The sequence below is a fragment of the Nicotiana tabacum genome, chromosome 20 (assembly GCF_000715075.1).
Source record: "Nicotiana tabacum cultivar K326 chromosome 20, ASM71507v2, whole genome shotgun sequence".
Lineage (NCBI taxonomy): Eukaryota > Viridiplantae > Streptophyta > Magnoliopsida > Solanales > Solanaceae > Nicotiana > Nicotiana tabacum.
In genome coordinates this window covers 46,818,616-46,840,808 of record NC_134099.1, presented here as the reverse complement: position 1 = coordinate 46,840,808, position 22,193 = coordinate 46,818,616, and the positions used below count along the sequence as shown (strand labels likewise).

The following is a 22,193-nucleotide window of genomic DNA, read 5'->3' as shown; positions in this document are numbered from 1 at the left end:
TACAAATGGTCATATAACTATGATATTTTTTCACTAAAGTCATATAACTTTGTTTTCTCACACAAAAGTCATAAACTTTCACTACTTTACTCAAAAAGTCTTAGTTAAACGGCAAAGACAGTTCTCCGATAATTTTTTGGTATTCTACCTTTTTTTATTTTTTAAATTCAATCTAATAAATAAAAATCAAAAAGTTTAGAAGTATATTTACTACTAGGTTTAGAAGTATATTTCGCTATTCATAAAATTTAATTCATAAATACTTCAGTAAGAACTTCACTGATAATTTATATTTTTAGCTAGAAAATTTGATTCAATAAAAGTATTTCTATCATATTTTTCGAACAAATAATATTTATTATTAGGTTTAAAAATAATAGTTATGTATTTGCAAAAATATTCTTAGCAACCTCCACTTCCAACCAAGAGGTTGTGAGTTCGAGTCTCCCCAAGAGCAAGGTGGGGAAGTTCTTGGAGGGAAGGATGCCGAGGGTCTATTTGGAAACAGCCTCTCTACCCCAGGGTAGGGGTAAGGTCTGTGTACATACTACCTTCCTCAGACCCCATTAAGTAGGATTATACTGGGTTGTTGTTGTTGTTGTTGCAATAAGGATTCTAAGTGTTTGTTTGTTTGTTTTTGCTTTGTAAAAGTAAAAAATATAAATTTCTAAAATTTATCATTGTTAATTTATTTATTTAACTCAATGAAGGAAGAAACTTCCATATAAAAATCTTTAAGAAAAGGATTTACCTGCCACTTACTTTAATAACAAGGATCATTTTATTGTAATTTACACAATTCCAATAAGAAAAGGATTTACGTAATTAATATTTTTCTCAATTAAATTATATTTGGAATTTTTACTTAGTTTAAACAATAAAAGATTTATAGACAAAATGTTAAGTGACTTCAAAAGCCTAAATGTTATAAAACTGATTAAATTTATAATTTTTTCTAATATAAAATTTATATTTAAAAGATAAAAGGAAGATCAATATTTCGCATAAGGGCTCGAATGTGATATGTACAAAGTATTTACCTGCCATTTACTTTAATTATAGTTTTAATGAATGTCTACTTTCATGGTGACTCTTATTTTATTTCTAAGTATCCCATGGATTCAAAAGATGTCTGTGTGATTTTTTAAATAACTCCTAAAAAGGTTTGTTGGATTGTAACGAAAAAGAAACAAAACAAACAAACACTTAGAATCTTATTGCAAATAAATAACTATTATTTTTAAACCTAATAATAAATATTATTTGTTCGAAAAATATGATAGAAACACTTTTATTGAATCAAATTTTTTAGCTAAAAATATAAATTATCAGTGAAGTTCTTACTGAAGTATTTACGAATTAAATTTATGAATAGCGAAATATACTTCTAAACCTAGTAGTAAATATACTTCTAAATTTTATGATTTTTATTTATTAGATTGAAATTAAAAAATAAAAATGTACTTTTCAACAAAGTACTTTTTGAGAAAAACAGTTTGTGCTTGGTTAATCAATATGAAAAGCACTTTTAAATAATAATTTGTATTTGGCCAAGCTTTTCAAAAAGTACTTTTAAGTATCAATTACGAATAAGGGGAAGAGATTTGCTTCATAGTTAATATCATATAAGTAGATAGGTGAAAGAAAAATTTCTATTGATCCCCGCTAGACAAAGATACTTACAAGTGTTGTTTACAAGTTCACAATCTAACTCTAGCTAGCTCTATGACAAAATCACTATAACAATTTGCTAACCTTCCTCCCAGAGCATCCTCGCTAGGTAGGCCTGCCCAGTTAGAAGCTGCTCCTAAACTTTTGACCTGACTTTGCTGTATGTCCTATCTATACAATTGCCCAATCCAGTCTAGTTCTTTCCTATTCTTCCTGTTACATTTTATCAGTTGCATCCTATATTTGCTATCCTCTTTTATGTTCTTCCAAATCATTGTTGGCCATGGAACTATGTAGTTCCATAGTGCTTCATTACTTGCTCTCCAAATCCCATACATTACAGCTATGATGACTGAAGTCACGAACCCTCGGTAAATTCTCCCTTTAACTCTTCTTCCCATTTTCCTCCATATGTTCTACATGTCTATTTGCTTCAGCTCTATTCCCAGCAAAGATCCTCTATGCACGTTTTTGAGAATTGACATTCAAAGTATAAATACTGAATTGTTTCATCCTGCGTTTCACATAGCAGACATGTTCTCTCCTGGCTTATTCCCATTATGTGTAGTATGTCTCTTGTGAGTATCCTCTGCCTCATAATCAACCAACCAATAAAGCAGTGTTTTGGAACATTTAGTCTATTCCATATCCATCTTGCATATGGCCACTTAGCTATTGCTCCTCTTCTCCATTGGTATCCTTCCTTCACTATGTAAGCATTTGCCAGCCCTTTCATCCTTTTTGTTCAAAACCTATAGCAAAGATTATTTTAATGTCATATATTTTCTTCCGATATCATGCACAATCCTGTGGTGGTTTGTATTGCCACAAATCCTTGATATGGTCTACCCATTTAATCCATAATGAATCACTCTTTTTCTCAATGTTCCACACGTATTTTGTTAATGCTGCTTATTCCACACCAAGCAGTCTTGTATGCCTAAGCCTCCTTCTCTTTTAGTTTGACAAACCAGGTCCCATGCTAACAATGGGACGTTGTTAGTGACACTTTTCCCATCCCATAAGTTGTTTCTATATATAGCTACAATATCCTTCATGATCCTTTTTGGTAGCAAGAAAATTGAAGCCTAGTAGGAATGTAAATGTACCAGCACTGCATTCACCAGTTGGATTCTTCCTACATATAATAAGTTCCTAGATTCCTAACCTTTTATCTTCACCAAGACCTTATCTATTAACATTTCACAGTCCGTTGCACTTAGCTTCTTGGAAGATATAGGCACCCCTAGATATTTGAATGGTAGCTTGCCTCTTTTATATCTTGTTATCTCAAATATGTCTTCTATTTCCCTTCCATTCATGTTAGCACAGAATATATTTGATCTGTTTGCATTGACAGTCATTCTTGATGCTTGTGAGAAGGATTTCGGTCCCCTCAACATTAGCATTGCTGAAGGATACTCCTCTACAGAGCAACATCATGTCATCAGCAAAACATAGATGTGTCAGCTTCAATCCTTTGCATTTTGTATGGAAAGCAAATTCAATCCTCTCTTCCCCTGTATTTTGCCATAGCACCCTCCATTTAAGTTGATGTTGTAACTAGTTGAAGTCATACATGTCATGATCCATCGTATGAAGATCCCAGGGAAGTTTAATGCATGTAACATTTCCTCCAAAAACTTCCACTCAATAGAATCATATGCCATTTTCAAATCCACCTTGATCAAGCAGCTTTTAGTGGTCTGTTTCCTATTTTATCGTCTGACCAGGTCTTGAAAAATCATAATATTCTGCACTATTGTTCTTCCAGCCACAAAGGCACTTCGATTTGGTTATATAATATCTGGAAACACCTACTTCAATCGATTACACAGCATCTTTGAGATAATTTTATATACCACATTATAATATGTTATAGGTCTGTAGTCTCCTACTGTTTCAGCATGGGTGGATTTTGGTATGAGTGTGCGAACTGTGTTGTTGAGTGCTTTAAGCATTTTCCCAGCTTGAAAGAATTTCAGCACAGTTGCAGTGACATCCTCACCTATAATGGTCCAGCTATCTTTGAAAAATTGTTTGACATAGCCATCAGGGCCTGGTGCCTTTGCCACTTCTATGTCCCATAATGGTTCTTTTAAAATGCACTAACCAGTTGAACTCTTTGTTCCTCTGAAACTATTTGACTCTCTTTGACTACATGACTTTTCACATGATCTCTGCACTGTTGATCAGTTCCCAATAGGCTTGTATAGAATTCGATGAAAGCTTCAGCTATTGCCTCTATTGAATGCACTGTTTCCCCTTGCATATTCTGAATTGTAAAGATCCTACTAGCTGCCCTCTTAGCTTTGATAACAAAGCGAAAATATTTTATGTCCATATCACCATACTTGAGCCATTGCTCTTTACTCTTCTGTTGCATGTATTCTATTTTTTCTTTCTTCCAATAGATGCATTGATGTGTCAAGTCTTTCTCCTCTTTGATTAAAAATTCATTCCTAGGATCCTTTTGAATCTTCTCTTGACACTCTACAAGTTTCTTCATGCTTTCCTCCTCCTGTTTTTCCACTTCTGCAAACTTCTCTTTGTTGAGCTTTAAAAGAACCTTTTTAAGTCTGTTCAATTTTCCCACTATTTTGAACATAACTCTTTCCTTGAAAGATTTATCCATGTTCCATATGTTGTAGTATTTTAAAATCCTCATCCTAGATGGGCTAGTTCCTTCCCATCTGATAACTGCTGGACTATGATCATATAATCCTGCATGCATGTAATAAACTTCAGATGCTGGCAACCTGTTTACCCAGTCTACATTGATGAACACCCTGTCAATCCTGCTCAAAACTCCATCTTGTCTATCCTGTTTATTGCTCCATGTATAAAAGCAACCAGATGATTTCAGTTCCTTTAGTCCACTTTGTTCAACACATTCCCTAAAGTCTTTTATCACAGAACAACTAACCTTACTTCCCACTCTATCCTCTTCATTGAGTATAGAGTTGAAGTCACTCATGATTGCCCATGCCCCTACCATTTGATTAGTAATATTCCTTATGTCCCTCCACAGTTGAGTCCTTAATGCTTGATCATTGAATTCATATACCATAGTCACATTAAACACCTTTCATGTACTGATATGAGTGATCTCACTGTGTATTAACTGCTCTGTAACTAGTCCCACTTGTATAGTATAACTTTGTGGCTGTCATAGTAACCATATCCTATCTGTTTGATGTTCATAGTGGTTTGTAGTATATGACCACCCTGTACAAAGATTAAGAGAAGGTTGATTTGCCTTAGCTCTCTTAATCTTTGTTTCCAAGAGCCCAAACGGTTCAACTTGTTGTCTTTGCAGAAAGAGGTCCATTTCCTTCTATTTGGCTGTCCTGTTTAGACCCCTGGTGTTCCAAAATCCTATGTTATCCATTAGGGAGGTGGGGGTTAGGTCCCCCATTCTTTCCTGATTTATTACCATCCCCTTGTGTTTCCTTCTCCTTTCCATTGTCCGTCTCTTCTCCTTCATTTCTCCCAATATTACTCTTATCATATGTGTTATTGCTGCATAAGTATTTTGATTATTTCCACGTCCCTTCCATGCTTTCTGCCCTTGTACCACTTGTCATGTTTCCTGCTCTCTTCTGTTGGTACCTGCCTGGCTCTGATTATATTGTGTCTCCTGCTGCTTGTCCTTGTTGCTCCAAGTTTTAGTTGCATTGGTGCTACTTGCCTCAGTATTTTGTTGCTGCTCAACAGGTTTCTCCACCTCCTTGGTGTTATTTGCATTCCTGTTATTGTCTGGTTCCCTGTTAGCTGCCTCTACATCCTGATTCTGCCTTAATTGCTTCTTGCATTCTTTAATATCATGTCCAAAGTTGCCACATGATTTACAGAAAACCGGCTTCTATTCATAGTTGAAATCTTATTCTATGATCATTCCACATTCATTCTCAAATATTACCTTATCTGATTTGGTGTTACTTCGACTAGAATTCTAGCAAATTGCAATCTCTCCTTTTGGATTATTGCTCTATTCTCTTTCAGTGGATTGCCAATCATTCCTGCTATTTTTGTTAGAGTATTTTGTCCCAATATTTGATATCTAGGTTCATCAGTCTGATCCACACAGGAATTTTATCAACCACTTGCTTGTCAAGTCCAATATCAGGTCTCTCCATGGTTGACAATCATTGACTTTTTGTCAAACATTCTGATTCCTTCTTCCACCACTTTTTCCTTGTTCTCCATTGAGTGAAATCTTACTATGAACACCTCTTGTTAACCTGAGCTATTTTGTTGATCCCCAGTGTACCCCATACTCTCTTAAAGTATCTCTCCATAACTATTTGTGGTGGGCTAGAACCCAACATATAGCAAATTACAGCAAATCTCCAATAAACTATCTCATCTTTGATATCTTCCATTGTAATTTTAACATTTTCTCTCAATTTCTCCCCTTCAATCATGGTTAGGTCATAACCTTTACTACACTCTTCGTTTCCGACAATTCGACTCCAATTATCCCCTGCTTTCTGAGACTTTGCATGGCTGTGTTTACCTATTGATTCCAATTTCCAACTCACTTCCTTCTTCTTCCATTAGATCTGCCCATGATTTTGTTGCCGGGGTGTTCTCCACCAAAGTTGATGTCGCTGCCATCGTTCTAGTCAAATTTAAAGGAGTGATGCCCTGTATTGCATTGACATTTGTGAACTTCTTCGCCTCTGATGATTGTGGTACTCTTTGGGGTCTCTTCCTGTTGTGGTATGCTGTACGATGCTCCCTCCTTCTCCAGACTTTGCCTTCCTTGCCATAATCAGCTACTGCTGAGAGGAGAGTTCATGCCTAAAGAGAGAAAGTTTTTACTATATAAGTAGATAAATAATCATAAATATTTATTATTAAAGATAATAATTAAGGTTTTATTTAATTTAAGTAAAATATAAAATAAAATTAAAAAGTACTTTATTTTTTCAAGATAATTTAAATATATCAAAAAATTATTCAATAAATATGAAAGTTCATCCCAAAAGTCATTATATATTACTTAATAGTTTAACTAAGCAAGGTTATTTTGGTATATATATTATTTTGTCAAGGGTATTTTTGGTAGGAAGAAAAGTCAAAATTGTTTCTGCTTCTGGTCAAAAGCACTTCCCCAAAAATGTTTGGTCAAACACCTCAAATTGAGAAAAAAATATTACCTATATTTTTTTTTAAGAAATAAAAAGCAATTTTGACTTGGGAAAAATCTTGGCAAACACGCTATAAATCTGCAATTTTTTATAGACTTAAATTGTGATCACAAAATCGATTATTTGTGCACTTGGACCAATTTCACACCTTAATTAAGCCGTTAAAAGAAGAAAAAGATTAGGGAAACTACCAGCTATTTATAAGTAGCTTATTAAAAAAATTGGTCAATTCATAAAATATTATTTATATTAGCCAATTAGCTATTTGTAGCCAAAAAAGATCAAATTTTTGTTTTCTTTTGAGTGGGTGTTATTAGAATAGATTGAGTACATCTTAAGAAGCTTGAATCTTAGTATTGGAATGATTTGGTGGAGCTTTGAGGTGGTTTGAATTGAAACTTCGAAGTAGAAGATGAACACGAAAAAAATAATATGTGTATCACATATGTATCATATTTGTATCAATTGTGTATCACATGTATATCCACGTATACCTGTGTGTGTATATCCATGTATACATGTGTGTGAGATACATGTGTGATACATATTTGATACATGTGTCGCAGAAGAATTTTTTGAATTCAATTTTAACTACAAATTTTGATACCAAATCAGTCCAAATCACCTCCAATCTTCCTCAAATTTTGTTTATTGACTCATCTATATGTTTTCAATGAATTTCAACCATACCCATTGAAAAAAGTCCTTTTTTGCTTAGATTTTTGGAATATTGTATATATATATATATATCATCACCTTATTTTCTATCTCATTCGTGAAATTTCCTTTCCGTCTTTCATGTAATATTATTAATCACGTTTAAAAATATGGAAGGAGATCTTCGCATGTGATTTTTGAAGAGAAAGAACCTTATTTGTTTGGGCTTTCAATTTTTAATGCTTAGCTAGTTTTGGTAAGTCTATAATTAGTGGCTAGAGGTTTGTAAGTTGGCACTTATTTGGGACATTTCTGTAGATTTCAAAAAAAATAAGCGGCTTGTTCGAAGATGCATCTTGAGCATGCTTTATACCTTTGATTTTTTCCGCTTAACAGTTAACACTCCTGAAATTTTAATATAAAAACTTGACTAACTTATAAAATAAGTTATTTCATGTTGAAGAATTTGAGACTTAGATTATTATTTATATAAATATTTATTATATGGGCAGATAATTACTATAAATTTCCTCTACATTTTGCATATTGTATTTGATATAATTTTAACGTATTTTTTGAAATATTCTTATTTTGATACATTTCATATTTTTAAAATGTCTTGAGGCTTACATCTTTTTTTTTTTGGTCAAAGAAAAATATTATTAATCTCCAAAATCCCAAATACAAACGATATTGTTTCTCTACATCTCATACTCCCAACTAAGGAGCATTCCTAACTACTTCCCTTCTCTATGCTATGCTATGCTATGCTTTGTGCTATAAGTCTATTCCTTATCTCTACTTTTATTTACATGTATAGTCCTTCTATCCATGCCCTTTCTCTGTTGCTTTGTCTTCCTTTCCAGCTTGCCTGCAATCATACTTTGCTTTCTTACTTTATCTATGCATATATTGTGTGAGGACTTGGGACTCGCTGCTTCTATAATGCTTCATTCCTTGCTTTCCATATATTGTATATCAGTGCTATCAGTGGCGGACCCAGGATTTTTATCAAGCGGGTTCAAAAAAAAAAAAGGTCATATGTGACTAGCTGGTTTCGAACTCAGGACCATGTGGAAAATTTGAACCCTCTCTACCAACAGTCTAGGCATTTTACTTGTTTCAAGTGGGTTCAAAATTATATTTATACTTTTACTTGTCTAAAAACAGCAAAAATATACCTATATATACAGTGTTATTTTTCGATGAAGCGGGTTCATATGAACCCATTTGACTCCACGTGGGTCCGCCCCTGAGTGCTACCAATACAGCTACAACAAATGCACGACACAGACTTCCTTTTATCTTCGTGGTCATTCTCTTCCACAACCCAATATATTCTTTGTTCCTGCCTTCTATTCCCATCCATTCTAGTATGTTGTTGAGGCATGATTGTGACAGAGGACACTCAAATAATAGATGTTGCACTGTTTCAGTATCTTATCACATATTACACATTTATCATCCTGACTGACTCCCATTCTGAAAAGTCTCTCCTTTGTTGACAGTCTGTTCTGCATTGCCAACCAGCAGATAAAACTGTTTTTAGGTACATTACGCTTACTCCATACCCATCTGCTACTAGGCCATCTCCCCTGTACTCCTCTCCTCCATTCATAGCCACTACTGATTGAGTACTTCCCAGCTTGTGTTAGCCAGCCATCTTGTATCCTGCCTTGAATTTGTCCCTTAAATTACATATCTTCCTCCAGTACCAACTACAGTCATTTGGTGACTTGTATTGCCATCATGATTGTCCTTTTATATTGATATGGTTAACCCATTTCACCCACATATTGTCTGCTTTCTGGGCAATGTGCCAAACATGTTTAGCCACTGCTGCCTCATTCCATGTGATACACTCTTTAACTCCCAATCTTCCCTTCTGTTTAGGTTAACATATTAGATCCCAAGCTACCAGAGGTGCTCTATTTGTATTTTCTTTGCCATCCTATAAAAAATTCCTACAAATGGCTGTGATCTTCTTCAGTACACTCCTTGGTAATATGAAATTGATGCCCAGTAAGTTTGAGTGTGCATCAGCACTGAGTTCACTAGCTGCACCCTCCCTGCATATGATAGGTTCCTTGATGCCCAGCTCCTTATTCTAGTTGTCATTTTCTCACCAGCAGCTCACATTCTGTGCTTGATAACTTCTTAGGGGAGATTGGCACTCCCAAGTATCTGAATGGCAGTTTCCCCCTTTGATATCCCGTTAGTTCACACAAATCAGCTATATTCTGTGCATCCATGTTGGCACAGAAAAGAATAGACTTGCTTGCATTTGTAATTAGCCCAGAGGTGTTTGCAAATGTCATCAATCCTCTTAACATCCCTACCACTGACTGCACTGTCCCTTCACAAAATAGTAGTACATCGTCTGCAAAACATAGGTGGTTCAGCTGTTGGCTTCTGCACATTCAAACCCCTGCATCTCTGTCACCCTCCTCATTATTCTTGTGAAGTATTCTATGCAGATTACAAAGTTTAGTGGAGACATGGGATCTCCTTGTCTGAGTACCCTTCTCCTTTAATACACCCATACACTCCCCATTTTATAGTAATATTGTACTGTGTGGTAGTGATACAAGCCATTATCCACTTTATGAATTTGAGGAAAGTTTAGTGCATGAAGCATTTCCTTTACAAACCCCCATTCCACCGAGTCATGTCTTTTTTAGATCTATCTTAATTAAGCCCCTCTGGTAGGGGTGTGCATTCGAATCGGTTTATCGATAAATCGAATCGATTCTTCGATATCGGTTTATCGATTTCGATTTCGATTTCGAAATTTTCCTTATCGAGTTATTGATTTCGATTTTGATTTTTTCCTCTTCGGTTATCGATTTATCGATAAACCGATAAGATATACTAAAAAAAAATTACTACCCTTATTCTATAATACCCTTTCCTTTACCTTAAGTCCCTAACCCTATTATTTCATCTACCACATTTAAGGAATGATCATATTTAAAGCTCAAGGGAATGAAGTTCAAATTAATGGAAAATAGAATTAGTCGTGATGATGTATTTTTTTTTTTTATACCGATGGAGTGTTTGTGGCATACATTTGATCTCTTACTTTAGTTTCGTTGCATGTGCTTGTTGACACAATTTTTATGTTATAAACGGTATTCGTCTTATTTTAGCTTCTTTTTATCCATATTAGTTAGGCGTGTTTATAGCAATATACTTTTCGTGAAATACCGCAAATCTTCTTATTAGTGTAATCGATAACCGAATCCATAAGCCCCAAAAATCGATAAATCGAAATCGAAAAAATGGAAACCTTATTGAAACGATAACGATAAGCATATGTACAAATCGATAATCGATAAGGTCAAAATCAAATCGATAAATCGAATGCACACCCTTAGCTTAGCTCTGGGTAGTGTTCTTCCTGTTGTAGAGTCTTATTAGGTCCTGACAAATCAGTATGCTTTGAACAATACTTCTGCCTGCTACAAATGCACTTTGGTTCTCTGAGATTATTATGGGCAGCACTCCTTTCAGTCTATTACATAGCATTTTGGAGATAACCTTGTATATTATATTACATCATGCAATTGGCCTGTAGTCTCCCACTGAATTAGCATGGCTACTTTTAGGCACTAATGTAATCATTATCTTATTTATAGCTTTCAGCATTTTCCCATTTCTGAAGAACTCCATTACAGCTTCAACCACATCAACCTTTACAATAACCCAGCTATCCTTAAAGAATTGACTCCCATACCCTGCCGGTCATGGAGATTTATCCCCAGATATCCCCCATAATGCCTCTTTCACTTCTTCTGAGCTAAATTTTCTTTCTAGCATTCTTTTCTGGTCATTTTTTAGTATGTTGCCTTCCTGACAAGGCCACTATTCACCCTTGTTCTGGTAGCTATACTAGTTCCCAATAGATCTTGATAGAATTCAATGAAAGTATTTGCAATCCCCTCTGCTGATGTCTGTCTTACCCTAAGAGTCTTTAACTGAGAATATTCTATTCATGTTCCTCCTAGTCGTTAGCATATTGTGGAACATTTTTTTATTTTGATCACCTTGTGCTAACCATTGTAGTTTGCACTTTTGCCTCAAGTACTGGTACCTGGCTTCTACCCTGTTATTACAGTCCTCTGATAGAAGTCTTTCCATCTTCAATAGCTCTTCATTCCTTGGATTTTTCTGAAGTTTCTCCTAACAAGCTTTTAATTGTGTATCATAGCTTCCTCTGCTTTCCTCTCTACTTCACTAAATTTCTCCTTATTTAGTTTCCTGAGGGTGTTTTTTAAGTTGTCCAGCTTCCCTACTAGTTCATACATCTTAGTTCCTCTCCTTTTTGTTTTCCATCCATTAGCAACTCTTTCTCTGAAATCAGGTGCTTGACTCCACATGTTGAAATATCTAAATACTCTATTTTGCTTCTTGTTTCCCTCTTCCCAGTTTATCAGTGCATGGCAATGGTCAAATAGCTCATAAAATGCACTTCTGAATCAGGTAGTGCTACCATCCATTCATTATTTACAATCACTCTGTCTATTCTGCTATAGACCCTATGCTGCTCTTCCTGCTTGTTATTCCAGGTGTAGAATGCTCCAGATGACTTCAATTCCTGCAAGTTGCATTCCCTCATACATTTCCTGAAATCCTTTATTTCTGCTATTGTAACTGGGCTCCTTATTCTCTCATCCATATTAAGTACACAATTAAAGTCTCTCATCACTGCCCATGCCCATCACAATTATTCTCTCATCATTCCACAATGGTCTTCTTATTGTCATGTCATTATAGGCATAGACCATGGTTACCCAGAACTTCCTTCCTATCCCCATATATATCACCCCACAATGTATCATTTGATTATTTACTTTAATAATTTCCACTTCTATATTGAAGGCTTCCACAATAACCAAATCCTTCCCCCAGGATGCTGTGTCAAATTAGTAGTAAATGACCAACCATTACATAGGTTAAGAGCAACTTGTTGAGCTTTGGCTCTCTTAACCGTAGTTTCCAGGAGACCATATAGACCTACCTTAGCATTGTGCATAAATAACTTCACTTCTTTCTGCTTTTCTGGTCTATTTAGTCCCTTGGTGTTCTAGAATCCTATTCTATCTATTAGGAGGGGGATCCCCCATCCTTTCCCCTTGCTGGACCATCTATGCTTTGTCTTCTTTGCCCTATTACATTGTTTCCCTCTATACTAGCTTTGCATTCCATTTCTCTATTCTGCAATCCCAGAGTTGCAAAAGCATTTCCTGTTGCAATTACCATCTCCTGAGTCTGTACCCTTTTCTTCACATATTTCCCTACCTTGAAGCCATTGTTTTCAGCCCCTTTGCTTGTTTGCATTTGCCCTGCTTGTACTCCTACCCCAGTATGCTGGTTAGTCCCATGTTCCATCATTTTCCCTTTCCCTTTATTGTTCTGTTCACCTGCTTTGTCTTCCTGATCTGCCTTCTTCTCCTCCTTATTAGTTACTTCCCTTAGTTGTTTCCTACATTCAGTTACTTTATGCCCATAGTTCTTACATATGCTGCACAACACTGGCTTCCATTCAAAATGTACCTCATGCTCTATTTCTTCCCTGCTTCATTTTCAAACATAACAATGGAAGGATATGTTTGGTTGATAGTCATACCAGTACCCTCATAAGCTAGTCTCTCCTTCTGTGCAGTGGCTCTATCCGTTTTCATTGGTTTTTCTATTATTCCTGCAATCTTTGTGAGAGCATTAATCCCCCAATATCTGATATCCAGCCCAATTAGTCTGATTCATACAGGTATTTTCTCCATCTGCTCCTTTGTCATTTCCATATCCACCTTCCAAGGCTTCACAATTACTGGTTTCCTGTCAAACATTTGAATTCCCTCTTCTACTGCTTTCATTTGATTCTCCCCGCTATGAAGCCTTACAAGGAAGACCCCTTCATTAATTTGTGCAACTTTATGTACTCCCAATCCTCTCCATATACGCCTAAAGTAGCCATCTATTACTGCTTGGGGAGGATTTGATCCCAACACATAGCAGACCACCGCCGAGGTCCAGTACTCTACCTCCTCTTTGATATCATCCTCTGTTATTTTAACATTCACATTCATTATATCTATTTTATTAAGCTCTAATCCCTTCGTTGCTAGGGGAGTGCCTACCACTTTGCTCCACGATTTAGGGCTATTCCCACAGTTACTCACCTGGCCATTGTTGAGCCCTTTCTCTCCGTCTTCTTCAACCATGTCAGCCCACGACGGTGATACTGAGCTCATTGGTGCACTCTGTTCCTATCTAATTGGAGTTACCCGTTGATTTTGCAAATTAGGGCTTCGATTCAGCTCCAATGATGTGATTCCTTGAAGAACCTTTAAGTTTCTCGTTTTCTTTGCATCTAAGGAATTACTTTGTTGCCTCCACAGTGTGTTGAATTTTTTCCTTGATTTTGCTGAGCTCTCCCCCCAGCTTTCGATTTTCTCGTCATCTCCAGTGTTAGCTGAGAGACATTCTCATTCTAGAGAGAGAAAGCGAGGCTTACATCTTGTGCTTTCGACTTCTATTTCACATATTTAACACCTTAATCCTCGTCAAGGCCGTGATAAGTTCGAATAAACATTCTCGTTTGGTTTCTTCTTAATTTTTGTTTAAAAATTAATTAACATTTTAAATGATATCTTGTATACTAACTAATTTCGTGCAATGAATCAAACACCAATTCAAGCATTACTAATATATGTATTATTAATTTATACATTACCAATTCCTATATTATAATCTTTGTATAACACTTCTCAGAACCAAACCACCCATTTAAGATTTATGGTCCTTTACAAAAATAATGTCAAATTTTATATGGGGATTAGTTATAATCTAAGCTCAATAACTATCCACTCGCCATCAGATGTGCTTTCTTCCCTTGGATTCCATTGTAGTTTAGGCATGGCAAATTCCACTATCAAACCAATCCAACGGTTCTTGCAGCTTGACTAAATAGGTGATCTCCTTTTTTCGAGCAGCTTTATATGTCTAATATAAATCAACATCAAATCAAATCCATCAATCAATCACAAGTCTCTATCCTTGCTTTACTCCAGAAAAGTCCTGCAAATCTTGCAGGTATTTCCCAGCAAAATTATTGGCTCATCCTAAACTACACGGAGTAGTAAGTATTGCACCACATTCTGTGTTACCCTATTATCTTAGTCTAATAAGATGCCAGTGGGCTTAAACAGCGCAAAATAAAGCAATAAAATAACATGTATGTACCCTTCAAAATTGTTCTGCTAAATTCCTTTGAGAAAGTCAAGATTAAAAATAAAAATAAAAGTTTATTCGAATTTTTGTACATAAGCTTATGGTAATATTTGATGTCATATATATTATGCTGGGCCCAGAGTTAATCGTACATATCGGCAGTGATGGTTAAGCCTAACTGGCCATTGAGCCATTCTATTCAAATCTTTTAATTAGTTTGAGTCACTGTAATTAGAATATGATAAAATACTTGGTTTTAGCCCACATGATCGTTGTTGACTATCAAAGAAAAAAATGAAGAAAAATATGCCGGCGGTTTTAGGATAATTATATAGAGGTTATGTGATAGAGCGTTTGTTTTGGCAAATATGCCACGAATTCAAATCCTGAGCGATTTATTTGTTATCAAATGGTAAATGTTCAAATTGTGTCGAGCCGACTTGTACTACTGAGGGATATGAAATTGATTAAGAAATATGCAAAACTTCAAATGTTTTTAATTTTTAATTTTATCCGATAATATATGTAATTAATTAAGATGAATTTACATGGAGAGATATTAAGAGTAAAAATTCATAATGCTCAAAGGTTCTTGTTTGAAGTCATTTATTTATCGAAGTTATGAGTCAATATATTGTCGCGACTATTGTTATGGTCAACAAGGTTAAAACTTTAAAAACTTCAAATTGATAGGACAATCTTCGCAGTGAATTAAGGGTTTACATGAGATCCAGAGGCTCGCTCGGGTAGTCTGCTATACGACCATACCTCAAACCGAACAAGTAGAATATATTAGAGCGCTAAAGAGAATTATGTCAAAGGAACTCGGTGAAATAACCCCTTAATTAGTTGTTGATACGTAAAATAAGAAGTTTTTCACAATATTCAAATACTATAGAAATTTACTATACATATGAACTACGAGAGATTCTGTCTCTATACCCCAACCTTCTCTATATACTTTAACTCACTTTCTTTCTTTGTTTTTTCTTTTCTGTTTTTGCATGAGTATATCTAGAGGAAAACTAACTACTTTTAAATTTAATATAGCACGTTTGAACTTCAAAATCTTAAAATACCAAGAGGAGCTAGGGTTTGATTTCTGAGAGGAAGCAAGTCATCGATCAATCCACAGTTTTCTTAGACTGCAAAGAATTATATTGGCCTTAGACAACATTTATGACTGCGGTTTGAGGTAATTCGAAAGCATATATAACTTTTACTAATTCTTTAATATATATTACAGCACAAGTGTTGTCGTATATGGTTATGGTCGAATATGCCATTTCAAGTTACTTTAATGCATCAACTGATTATGGAACGCAACCAAAAAAAAGGGTATTACTATTAGCTTTCGAACGAGAATATAAAAAATAATTTTTTATTTGCATGCAAAGTAAAATGTGGAAATGCTTGTGAAAATTTTAAAAAGAACATTTTTTATAAAGTTTAAAAAGAATGTTCGTCTCTATATCCAGCGTCAAGTAGGGCTTCCATTGGTAGCAAGTTTATCCCACGAAAAATGCGTACATATTTTCTTAAAATCGACCCTTATAAAAGGCAAAAGAGAAGAAAAGAATGTGACTGTCTCTAACATCCTTGCATGTATAAAATTGTGATTGAGCTATATTTGAACGAGTTAAAATAAATTATTAATAAATGACTAGGGTTGTAGAAGGCTCAAAATTTGATTGGGTCACGATAGGCGGATCAATTTAGGTTAAACAATAGATTTAACCTATTGTTTAATTACGTTAAAATAGCACGGTCTAGCCAATTTTCGGAGTGATCATTAAAAAATAGCCAGTGTTTACCAAGTCAATGAAAAATAACCACTATTTTGCTGCAACAGAGACCGGCCCAGCATAATATACTGGAGTTTAGTGCACTTATGTATGAACTTCCAGCATATTATGCTGGACCGGTATACTTTGTTGGCTCCAGTATAATATACTGGAGACTGGAGCATCGGTGCTCTAAACTCCAATATATTATGATGGATCGGTATATTATACTGGAACTCCAGTATAATATACTGGAGTTCTAGTATATTATGCTGGAGTATTTTTCCAAATTTTGAATAGTGTTTTCGTTCAGATTTATCTTTATATGAAAAGTGGCTAAATTTCAATTACTTTTGAAACTGTGACTATTTTTGAATGACCACTTGTAAATTTAGCTATTTTTGAATTTTTTCCTTTAATTACCTATCGTACCTAACTCGAATTGGTAAAATAATCTATCATACCTAACTCGACTTGCGTTAATTACCAAATCAAATCAATAAAAACGTTTCTTTTATTTATCATTATATTTAATCAATCAAACCTTTAAGAAACTTATTTTGAATTAGTATTTTTTGGGTGTTAGTTTGGGCTATATAAGCGGTTCAAATTGGCCCAAACTTTTAGATGAACTAATGGAAATCTTACAGAAATGTTCTAAATATGTCCCAATTTATCAACCTCTAACCATTAATTATAGACTTACTAAAACTAGTCAAGCACAAATAAAAATTGAAAACCCAAATAAATAAGTTTTTTTTCCTCCAAGAATCACACGCAAAGATCTCATTCCATATTTTTAAGCATAATTCACTACATTAGATGCAAGACGGAAAGAAAATTTCATGGATGAGGTAGCAAATAAGGTAATAAAATACAATATATATATATATACACACACACACACAAGATTCCAAAAATCTAAGCGAAAACGGATCTTTTTCAATGGGTATGATTGAAATTCATTGAAAACATATAAATGAGTCAATATACAAAATTTGAGGAAGATTGGAGGTGATTTGGACTAATTTGGCATCAAAATTCATAGTTAAAATCGAGTTCAAAAATTTCTTCTGCGACACATGTATCAAACATGTATCACGCATGTATCTCACACACAGGTATATATGTAATACACATTTGATACAAATATGATACATATGTGATACACAAATGATACACAGTGTGATACACATATCATTTTTTTCATGTTCATCTTCTACTTCGAATTTTTAATTCAAACCTCCTCAAAACTCCACCAAATCATTCCAAAAGTGAGATTCAAGCTCCTTAAGATGTACCCAGTTTATTCTAATAACACCACTCAAAAGAAAGCAAAAATTTGACCTTTTTTTGCTACAAATAATAATTGGCTAATATTGGTAATATTTGGCTAATATTAATAATATTTTATTAGTCAATTTTTATAATAAATTATTTATAAATGGACATAGCTGATAGTTTTCCTACTTTAAATTGCATAAATTGAGCTAGCACTGTCTACTGAATATATGTTTAACTCAACTTTCCCAACTTAGATGAATCAGACATATTTTTAGAAAATTTGCACAAATTATATCTCAAAATAACACATTGCACTGACGTACCTGTATTTCTTATTTTATACCCACATAATTAATATTTTCTTGCAACAATACTTATATACTCTTATGTATTATTATACAATATTATACACCGGTATAAGCAATATCTTTACCTTATATAAAATTATATGATAGTGTATAAACATATATAAATATTGTATAAAAGTGTATAACAATGTATAAAAGTTTATGAACATAGCTAACTAAAGTGACAAACTTGCGTTTTTTCAGTTGCTATTTTTATTCAAAAGTAATCCAAATTTTCATCAAATGAATCCGAATGCAAAGATATGATGAATACAATCCTTGTATGCAAAAACAAGGATAAATTTGTGAAAAAAATTAGGCAAAACAACTCCAAAATCCAAGCAAAAAGAAGAGAATATAAGAGGAAAGGAGTAACAAATGCTTTGTTAATGGGCGAAAAATTAAAATATTTCCAGTTATACGCAAAATAAGCTAAATATTGACCAATCATATATGGTTATAAACTTGGGCCAAGTAATATGGAGAGTAAAAATTCCTATTTTTTTATGAGCTAAATTTGGCATCCTAGGTTTCAGCAGATTCTTCAAACAGAGCTTCTAAATGACATTTTACACTTCCAAATTAGTTTTATCGATATCCGACTGTTTACGAGTCATTCCTCCTACTCCACCCAAAAAAGTACTCCATATTTTACTAGATTGGGATGGATGAATCCTTTTGTTGTGCTACTTTAGAAACGTGTTACAGCTTAAAAAATAGTACTAAAAGACAACGAATTACTATTAATTAATCAAAGCAAACAATCTTTTAGGAAAGTGACATGTACATATATCTTCCCTCACTTATCTCTTCAAAATTAAATATGAGGATTACCTAATACTTTCCATTTAGAGCCACATGACTAAACTGCTGTCATGTCCAGATTAAGCAAAAGTACAGTAGAAAATGGGAATCAATCCTGTTGGCCATTATAAAACAGTCAAAATCATTATTGCATTTCTTTAATTTTTGAGAATAATCTTTGTTACTAACTAGAGTGTACCTTAGTAAGATGTTTATCGAACTTGGCAAAGGAAAAGAAAAAGAATATTGCCATTTCTTGATGATATATTATATACATAACTAAATGGAGAAGCAGAATAATGTCGGCCATCTATAAAACAGTGAAAATCAAAATGGGTTTTACTGTAGAGCCTTATGAGTCGAATATATCTACGGAAAAGGGTTAAATTTGTCTCAAACATACAAAATGCTTCAAACTTACTAGTATTAATTAATAATTGGGTTCAGCTGTATCCTTTATCATTATTAAAATAAGTCAGATTTGTTTTTATTAACTAACTAGTCTTAGAGTACGCGCGTAGCACGTGTACTCTATATCAATAAACAAGTAAAAAAGATGAACAATATTTCACTAACGATCTTCGTACGATTTAAAAAAAAAAACGAATAATTTTATAAGGGATAATTATCAAATTTGAACTATGCGGGATGGTCTAGATTTGCCCATGAACTTTAAAGAACATGATCATTGCTATCTCTTTATCCCCCAAGTTCAAAAGAACCACCCTCAAACCTCAAATCAACTTCAATGCCTTATCAAACTGTGTTCTAAAATAATTTCTACAAAAGTAAAATAGAAATAAAAGTAGAAAAATTAAAAGTTTAAGCCCAACAGAAAACTACGTTTCTTTAAGGAGTTTATTCCTCCTAGCCCAAGGTTATTAGATTAATTCCTCTCATAGTACAACGGAATAACTATTACGTAATACTAGCAATGAAAATTATAGAATTTCGTCGAACTCAACATACGGCAGTTTACCGCACTGATACTTACTTTTTTGCTTTGAAAACAATGCAGAAATGCACATAAAGAGGGAAAAATGTATGCAAATTTCTATTGTTCAGTGTCTGAAAATGAGGCTAATACTCTATATTTATAGCCAACGATTTGGGTCTCAACAAATGCCAAGATACTTGTTCGTTTGAGAAGGTGTATCTTCGTCAGAAATTAATTAATTTTCTGTTAGGCGCGAATTTGACCCTTAGACAAATTACTGCCGGGAATTTTAAATTAAAAAATTCCACGAAGAAAATATTAAAAAAACGAAAAATAAATAAATAAATTTGATTCAAAAAATTTATCAAACCCGAAGCCGAGTGACGATGGCGTGATGCACCTCTTCTGCTCAACTCTTTTAAGAACCAGAAAATGTGCTTGTCTGTATAGGCACAAGGATTTTCTTTCCATTTTTCGATGAGGGACAAAGTGTTTTAGTAAAAGGAATACTTCAAACTTTTTTTTTTCTTCCAATTCTTTCGCTCTGTTTCCTATTTATACCTTTTTATTTTATTAGATAAAAATCCAACACAATGGAACTCAAACAACAATCAATTGTACCGATAAGTAAATTTACACCTCTGTCGGGACTCCATCGCACAACTCCATCTCGAATCCTTCTCAGATCACTAATTGCAATGCCAGAGATCCACATCAACCTCAAAATGTGAAAACAAACCACATTTATACCAAATTCAGCTCCCAAATCATTTGCAATATTGTGGTGGTTAAGATGGGATTATAGTGGTTGAAGGTCGATGGACTCGGCTCTGACTGAAATGTCGATTAAGGAGATTGGTAAAGATGAAGGTGTGAGCAAGATTATCCAAATAGGGTGATTTTTGTGTGAAAATTTTGTGTATTCTTTGTGAGTTTTGTAGGAGTGAAAAGTAGTGGAGTAACTATGGTCTTCAAGTTGTACTTTTGAAAGTAGAGAGAATCAATTGTTACGGTGGTGATCGATTTAGAGGGTTTGAGGGATGTTGACTGCAAAAAATGGTGGTCAATCTAAGTATTATCATAATTCGAGGGTAAATTTAATTATTTTCCCATGTAAAAAATAGCCAAGCGCAAGGTGGAAAATTCTTGGAGGGAAGGATGCCGAGGGTCTATTTGGAAACAGCGCATCTACTTCAGGGTAGGGGTAAGGTCTGCGTACACATTACCTTCCCCAGACCCTACTAAGTGGGATTATACTGGATTGTTGTTGTTGTTGTAAAAAATAGCCAAGATGTCGAAAGCATTTTCTGGTCAATGAGGACAAATTTAGCCTACCTTTTTTTCCACATTAAGGTAGATCCAATCCTAACTATTAGGGGAAGGAAAAAAAATCATTTAGCAAAGTTCAGGGCAGATTTTTGACGTTTTTACTTTTAGAACAATCTAATATTCGAAAGTATCATACCCCAACCTAGGTGAGGCGTGGCCGGTACCCGATGTTGTACTAACCCAAACGAACCACTCTGCAACTCTTGAATGCTTGATGTAACCTAGAACGTACATAGGCCGACATGGTCGAACTCTATCGTACTATAAGCTATCATGGCCGCAATTCGTAATATACCATAGGCGGACAAGCGTCGTATCGGCTAGCTGTCGTACTCAAAACATCAATACATGTTCGAGCCAGGAGGCCACTATTAGTATCAATATCACACAACCCAAAAGGAAAACATAGATGAGGGCCGACAAGGCCACTGACATACTATATATACCAAACCTATGTCTACAATGTCTCAATGATTATTTGACATCAAACATGGTCGGGACAAGGCCCCGGCCTACCCATAAGTCTATGCAAAACTATGATACCATTACCTCTAGGCTTGGCTGCACTCCGAATAGAATGGAGTCTTACTGATCTTCCGCTGAATATCAGCCCTGTCTACTGTGAGGGCTTGTCAAACTGATTATCTGTACCTATAAGTCTATGCAAAACTATGATACCATTACCTCTAGGCTCGGCTGCACTCCGAATGGAATGGAGTCTTACTGATCCTCCGCTGAATATCAACCTTGTCTACTGTGAGAGCTCGTCAAACTAATTATCTGTACCTACAAGCATGAAATGCAGCGCCTTGCTATCAATGGGACGTCAGTACAATAAAATGTACTAAGTATGTAAGACAGAAAATAATATATATAAACTCGAAATCTAAAGAACATGAATGAATACAGTAAAATCTCAACTAAAAGATAAGAACAAGAGTGGACTTACAACGTACTCTAGATCGGCTTACTAGGTCACAATCACTTGGAC

The 22,193-nt window shown here is 34.6% G+C and overlaps 1 protein-coding gene across 1 annotated transcript; it reads right to left on the bottom strand.

The window, feature by feature from the left end:
• Nucleotides 1–3,769: 3,769 nt before the first annotated feature.
• On the bottom strand, nucleotides 3,770–4,741 carry LOC142174362 (uncharacterized). Its single transcript, XM_075240143.1, has one exon. It carries the CDS (start codon nucleotides 4,739–4,741, stop codon nucleotides 3,770–3,772), a length of 972 nt encoding a protein of 323 aa, XP_075096244.1.
• Between the last annotated feature and the right edge of the window lie 17,452 nt (nucleotides 4,742–22,193).